Raw genomic sequence first — 7,426 nt, forward strand, 5'->3', positions numbered from 1 at the left:
ACTCTGTTATAATCAGCTGTGTGATGAGAGGAGACTGTTATAGTCAGCTGTGTGGTGAGAGGAGACTGCTATAGTTAGCTGTGTAATGAGAGGAGACTCTGCTATAGTCAGCTGTGTGATGAGAGGAGACTGCTATAGTCAGCTGTGTGATGAGAGGAGACTGCTATAGTCAGCTGTGTGATGAGAGGAGACTGTTATAATCAGCTGTGTGGTGAGAGGAGACTGCTATAATCAGCTGTGTGAGGAGAGGAGACTGTTATAATCAGCTGTGTGATGAGAGGAGACTGTTATAATCAGCTGTGTGGTGAGAGGAGACTGCTATAATCAGCTGTGTGAGGAGAGGAGACTGTTATAATCAGCTGTGTGATGAGAGGAGACAGCTATAGTCAGCTGTGTGGTGAGAGGAGACTCTGCTCATCACAGGGATAACAGAGCCCTTTGTAAAATGGTGTGAGGCCAATTACCTGGACCTGAATCCATTGAAGACCAAGGAGCGAGTGGTAGATTTGAGGGAAAATTTAAGATATTTTTAATCCCATTTCTATTAATTGTGAAGAGATTGGTACTGTTAACTCTTATAAATGTAATAGTGGACAACAAACTGAACTGGAAGTTGAATTCCCAACGGTGTCGACTAAAAAAGCCCAATCCAGACTTCATTATAAGGAAGCTTACATCATTGTTACGTGTCCTGTCCTTGTAAGTCATTGATGATGCATGCTGTGATAAAACAAATTCCCCAAGTTGGGATTAATAAAGTAATACTCTAGTCTACTGAGGAAGTTAGGCAAGCAATTCAATGGATATCAATCAACAAAGAGGTAAGAATATGTAGGCTATAAGAATATGTTGAAGGATAGCTGTATTGGGTGAAGATGACTGAAGTGCTCACCTTTGTGTCTGTGTCTGCAGGTATGCAGACGAGGAGGCATACAAAAGGTATGTCAGTTAGTGTTGGTATGTTATGCAGATCACGTTTACCATCCTCCTCCCTTACCTCTTCAGTGAAAATCCCATAGGCCTCTACATTATGGACAAGGTATGTGTATGAAAACCATTATCAACACACGTTTTTTTTCATTCACAACAAAAAACAAGGTATGAATACTGTTGTGTGTATGTTTTGTTAATCATCTGTATAATTACTTTTTTTAATTTTTTAAAATTCATAGACCACCCTCCCTACACCTCTGATGAATGTAACAGGAAACCTGTTCCAGCACTATGCACTGCTAAATCATTCTGGATACGGAGAACATCAACACGATGCATTCGGAAAGTATTCAGACCCCTCGACTTGTTCCACTTTTTGTTACGTTACAGCCTTACAGGCTGACTACACCGCTCGTGTCAGCGTGCGCGAGCGTTGCAAAATAAATTTAGAAATCTATATTATTCAATTATTGCACCCACACTGCTCGCGCGCATGCGCGCCAAGGAGCGTCTGCGTTGCCAAGGGCTAAAATAGAAGTCAGTTCTAATTCTGATGCAGATCGCGCTGCAAGTCCTGCCTCTCCCATCTCCTCATTGGTTTATAGAAGCAGGTACCCACATGCCGTCTCCTCATTGGTTATACCCGTGGTACATGGAACCCAAACCGGCTGTGCGCGTGCGCCATCGTGCATAAATGTATTTAGTCCTCTGTTTCCCCTCCATGACTTTGTGTGTAATTGTTTATTGTTATGTGGGTATCGTCAGGCGCTATACTTTTGTTAAGTTCCGTGTTTTTTGGAACGCTTATGTTGTTATGTGCTGTCATTTTTTGACCGGAATTAAAGTGCGCCTATTTACTACCTTCTGATCTCCTGCACCTGGCTTCGCCTCCGTACACAGCTAGCTAGCTTGCACTTGCTAACTAATTTGTCCTATTTTGCTAGCTTGCTGTTGCTAGCTAATTTGTCCTGGAATATAAACATTGAGTTGTTATTTTACCTGAAATGCACAAGGTCCTCTACTCCGACAATTAATCCACACATAAAACGGTCAACTGAATCGTTTCTAGTCATCTCTCCTCCTTCCAGGCTTTTTCTTCTCTTGACTTTATATCGCGATTGGCAACTTTCATAAATTAGGTGCATTACCGCCACTGACCTCGTTCGTCTTTCAGTCACCCACGTGGGTATAACCAATGAGGAGATGGCATGTGGGTACCTGCTTCTACAAACCAATGAGGAGATGGGAGAGGCAGGACTTGCAGCGCGATCTGCGTCAGAAATAGAACTGACTTCTATTTTAGCCCTTGGCAACGCAGACGCTCGTTGGCGCGCGTGAGCAGTGTGGGTGCAATAATTGAATAACATAGATCTCTAAATTTATTTTGCAACGCGAGCGGTGTAGACAGCCTGTTATTCTAAAATGTATACAACTTATTTTTATCCTCATCAATATACACACAACACCCCATAATGACAAAGAGAAAACAAGTTTTTAGAAATAAAAACCAGAAATACTTTATTTACATAAGTATTCAGACCCTTTGCTATTAGACTCGAAATTGAGCTCAGGTGCATTCTGTTTCCATTGATCATCCTTGAGATGTTTCTATAACTTTATTTGGAGTCCACCTGTGGTAAATTCAATTGATTGGACATGATTTGGAAAGGCACACACCTGTCTATATAAAGTCCCACAGTTGACAGTGCATGTCAGAGCAAAAACCAAGCCATCAGGTCGAAGGAATTGTCCGTAGAGCTCCGAGACAGGATTGTGTCGAGGCTCAGATCTGGGGGAAGGGTACCAAAACATTTCTGCAGCAAACCAGTCAATCACGCCAGTAAATCACATCAGTAAATGAAACCAGTCAACCAAACCAGTCAATCACATCAGTAAATCAAACCAGTCAACCAAACCAGTTAATCACACAAGTCAATTGTAGGGTTAAAATGATCAAGGTACTTTTAAGTTATAGTGGGGTTAAAATCTGAGGATTATCAAGGTACTATTAAGTTATAGTGGGGTTAAAAGATTTGTAGCTTTGTAATTTGAAAGATTGAGATCTGACAGCCATACCCGATCAAACAAATAACGTTATAAAAATGAGACAAAGATCACGATAGTCAGTATTTCAAATACAAAAGACGAACCAAATCTCTTTTTTTCCCCCCCAGAACCAAATACTATATTACAATATGCATTTACTACAAATTCCATTTTACACACATATCAGAATGATATTACTATTGGTTCACACCTGATACCTTGTTAGTGTGATATACTGTCCATGGGAGGCCAGATCACTACCAGAATGTTCTGTCCACATCTCTATCTGGGTAAAAAGTTTTTTAAAAAAGTGCTCATTCTAAAATCCTCACACTGTCTAAGTTAAATCCCAAATGGCACCCTATTCCCTATATAGCGCACTACTTTTGACCAGGGCCTGTAGGGAATTAGGATACCATTTCAGACACTTAATATTCATCCCAAATGGCACCCTATTCCCTATATAGTGCACTACTTTTGACCAGGGCCTGTAGGGAATTAGGGTGCCATTTCAGACACTTGGCACCCTATTCCCTACATAGAGCTATGGGCCCTGGTCAAAAGTAGTGCAGGAATAGGGTGCCGCAGGGGGCTGCTATTAGAAACATAGTCCTTTCACTCCCTGTATGATATCAAAGCCGCACATACAGAACCCAATCAAACAAACGTGATGAATTGACGGTTATCTTTCGTGAATCTAAAACTCCTTTTTCTATCGTCCATGGCTGGCTTACTGTTGGTGATCACCTCCATATTGATCTCCCGTGGCGTTGATCTCCCGTAGCGTTGCTCTCCCACAGCGTTGATCTCCCGTGGCGTTGCTCTCCCACGGCGTTGATCTCCCGTGGCGTTGCTCTCCCACAGCGTTGATCTCCCGCAGCGTTGCTCTCCCGTAGCGTCGCTCTCCCGCGGCGTTGATCTCCCGTGGCGTTGATCTCTCGTAGCGTTGATCTCCCGTGGCGTTGCTCTACCGTAGCGTTGCTCTCCCGTGGCGTTGGTCTCCCGTAGTGTTGCTCTCCCGTGGCGTTGATCTCCCGTGGCGTTGCTCTACCGTAGCGTTGCTCTCCCGTAGCGTTGCTCTCCCGTGGCGTTGGTCTCCCGTAGCGTTGCTCTCCCGTGGCGTTGCTCTCCCGTGGCGTTGCTCTCCCGTGGCGTTGGTCTCCCGTAGTGTTGCTCTCCCGTGGCGTTGCTCTCCCGTGGCGTTGCTCTCCCGTGGCGTTGCTCTCCCGTAGCGTTGATCTCCCGTAGCGTTGCTCTCCCGTGGCGTCGCTCTCCCATAGCGTTGCTCTCCCGTGGCGTTGATCTCCCGTAGCGTTGATCTCCCGTAGCGTTGATCTCCCGTGGCGTCGCTCTCCCGTGGCGTCGCTCTCCCACAGCGTTAATCTCCCACGGCGTTGATCTCCCGTGGCGTTGCTCTCCCGTGGCGTTGCTCTCCCGTAGTGTTGATCTCCCACAGCGTTAATCTCCCACGGCGTTGATCTCCCGTGGTGTTGATCTCCTACAGCGTTGCTCTCCCGTAGCGTTGATCTCCTACGGCGTTGCTCTCCCACGGCGTTGCTCTCCCGTGGCGTTGATCTCCCATGGCGTTGCTCTCCCGTGGCGTTGGTCTCCCGTAGTGTTGCTCTCCCGTGGCGTTGCTCTCCCGTAGCGTTGCTCTACCGTAGCGTTGCTCTCCCGTAGCGTTGCTCTCCCGTGGCGTTGCTCTCCCGTGGCGTTGCTCTCCCGTGGCATTGCTCTCCCGTGGCGTTGATCTCCCGTGGCGTTGCTCTCCCGTGGCGTTGCTCTCCCGTGGCGTTGCTCTCCCGTAGCGTTGATCTCCCGTAGCGTTGATCTCCCGTGGCGTTGATCTCCCGTGGCGTCGCTCTCCCGTGGCGTCGCTCTCCCACGGCGTTAATCTCCCACGGCGTTGATCTCCCGCGGCGTTGATCTCCCGCGGCGTTGATCTCCCGTGGCGTTGCTCTCCCGTGGCGTTGCTCTCCCGTAGCGTTGATCTCCCACAGCGTTAATCTCCCACGGCGTTGATCTCCCGTGGCGTTGATCTCCTACAGCGTTGCTCTCCCGTAGCGTTGATCTCCTACAGCGTTGCTCTCCCACGGCGTTGCTCTCCCGTGGCGTTGATCTCCCGTGGCGTTGCTCTCCCGTAGCGTTGCTCTCCCGTAGCGTTGCTCTCCCGTGGCGTTGGTCTCCCGTAGTGTTGCTCTCCCGTAGCGTTGATCTCCCGTGGCGTTGCTCTACCGTAGCGTTGCTCTCCCGTAGCGTTGCTCTCCCGTGGCGTTGCTCTCCCGTAGCGTTGCTCTCCCGTAGCGTTGCTCTCCCGTGGCGTTGCTCTCCCGTGGCGTTGATCTCCCGTGGCGTTGATCTCCTACAGCGTTGCTCTCCCGTGGCGTTGCTCTCCCGTAGCGTTGCTCTCCTACAGCGTTGCTCTCCCGTGGCGTTGCTCTCCCGTGGCGTTGCTCTCCCGTAGCGTTGATCTCCCACAGCGTCGCTCTCCCACAGCGTTGATCTCATATAGTGTTGATGTCCCGTATCGCCCTGCAGCCCAAGTGAAAGGTGCAGGTCCTGCGCCGCGATCAGATTTAAGAAGTTTTCCGTGACAACCAGGCCACACTGCATCGGTTCCTTCCTTCCGATGTAGAATTTAAAAACAGGAGCCTATCTATCTATCTATATATATATCTATGTAGTAGTGATACAGGAGAGCAGATGGTCCCAGTTCTGTCTATCTATATCTATATATCTATGTAGTAGTGGTAGAGGAGAGTAACGGGTCCCGGTCTGTATGAGGAGTAGGATACAGTTTCCACTAAATGCTCATCCAGGGTCAGTCCCCCCACACACACACACTTCCTGTTAACCCTTTACACTCGTGGGAATTGGCCTACATGGACAGGGCTGAATTTACTTACAGATGAAATATTTAAAGCATATGCATTACCATGGTAACAACTGAAATTATTTAGGACACAACAGTTCACCTGACAGAAGACTGAATCCAAACATGTGCATTTTACATTTACTCTAGTTTTCACCTTATTTGTTGATAACGAAATCTAAAATACTCTGGATACATTCAGTAACATGTTAAGAATATTCCTGGAAAATGTGGGGTAGGTGCAACTTTAGACAAATGTATGTAAAAGGTTTGAGTGAGAGGTCTAACTGAGGTTTCCATGTGGCCACACACCTCTCCAAACTGTGCATAGTTCCTAAGTCATTTCAATGCATTTTTTTATGACTTAAAGAAGAGTCTTCAGCTGTAAGGTGCTTGTTTGAGCTCTCCTAGCTGGACCGTTGAGGAACTACAGCAAACACACTTGTAGTTGTTTTGGTTGGAACACAGCCCTTCCTCCCCTCCATCACACATTTACTGTTGTTGTTTAGGTAAACCAAACACTGTCATTATAAATAGCAACCTGGGTCAGGTGGGCATCATGTGAAAGCCTGTTCTGTTGCCAACATGACTAGCTAAGTTATAAAATATGACCTTACGGTGTTTGAGCTTTCACAAGGCAATTCAGAGAAGCATATTGCCATGTTGGTGTGCAGAGAAAGGAGTCAGGACTGCATTCAGGTGCGTGTGCAGTGGTAAACGCAGTCTCATTCTGTTCAGAACAACCCAGGGGTATGACGACAAGTCGTCTGGTAACTGGACTCACAGGTGTTGTATGACATCAAAGCGATATTTATTCTAATCCTCAACAAAATGCAATATTGTCATCTTAATGTACAGCATTTTCCTCACTCAGACAAACAAAACATTTGCAAAAAGTTACGAGGAGGGACGGACGGGGGGCTTTACGTTGGATGAGGTGCTCAAGTTCAGAACGTCTGCCAGTCAACACTCATAATAGGTATCTATTGGTGCCCAAATCTGCCATTTTCAACCCGGATACGGGTTCGAGTGTAAAGGGTTAAGGTTAGGATTAGGGGGGGAGGAGAAGCTGATCTGTACCTAGGGAGCCTAGTCCTGTGTGATGGTCGAATGTCAGGGGTTAGAGGATAGAGGTTTAAAGGTCAGGGGTCAGTCCACTTGCATGTTACGTAGCAGCAGTCCTTTCTTCACCCCTCCCTGCAGCATCCTGGCACCTAGACTATTGCCAGCCGTACCATCACTGCAGAAAGATAAGGAGAGATGGATGGAGCGAGAGCGAGAGAGAGAGAGAGAGAGAGAGAGAGAGAGAGAGAGAGGCGATGGAGAGAGAGGGAGAGAATGTGTTAGGTGTGGAAGTTTGTCTGTGTGTATATGTGTCGGCTGAGTTTGTGTGTGTGTGTGTGTGTGTGTGTGTGTGTGTGTGTGTGTGTGTGTGTGTGTGTGTGTGTGTGTGTGTGTGTGTGTGTGTGTGTGTGTGAGACAGCAGTGCTTACAGCGGGCTGTACTTCCTCTTCTTGGGGTCTGGTGGCTCTGTGGACGGCCCTCCTTTGTCTTTCCTCTCCCCCGCCCCCGCCC

General features: G+C 47.5%; 1 protein-coding gene across 1 annotated transcript; it reads right to left on the reverse strand.

Moving 5' to 3' along the window:
- Nucleotides 1-4,633: 4,633 nt before the first annotated feature.
- On the reverse strand, nucleotides 4,634-7,425 carry LOC123727380 (uncharacterized). The gene is made up of 2 exons (XM_045696559.1): nucleotides 7,345-7,425; nucleotides 4,634-7,091 (listed from the first exon to the last, which is right to left on the reverse strand). The coding sequence occupies exon 2, from the start codon at nucleotides 5,590-5,592 to the stop codon at nucleotides 4,870-4,872; it is 723 nt and encodes a 240-aa protein (XP_045552515.1). The 5' UTR covers nucleotides 5,593-7,091; nucleotides 7,345-7,425; the 3' UTR covers nucleotides 4,634-4,869.
- Nucleotide 7,426: the final 1 nt, after the last annotated feature.

This window comes from Salmo salar, chromosome ssa15 (genome assembly GCF_905237065.1).
Source record: "Salmo salar chromosome ssa15, Ssal_v3.1, whole genome shotgun sequence".
NCBI classification, from domain to species: Eukaryota; Metazoa; Chordata; class Actinopteri; order Salmoniformes; family Salmonidae; genus Salmo; species Salmo salar.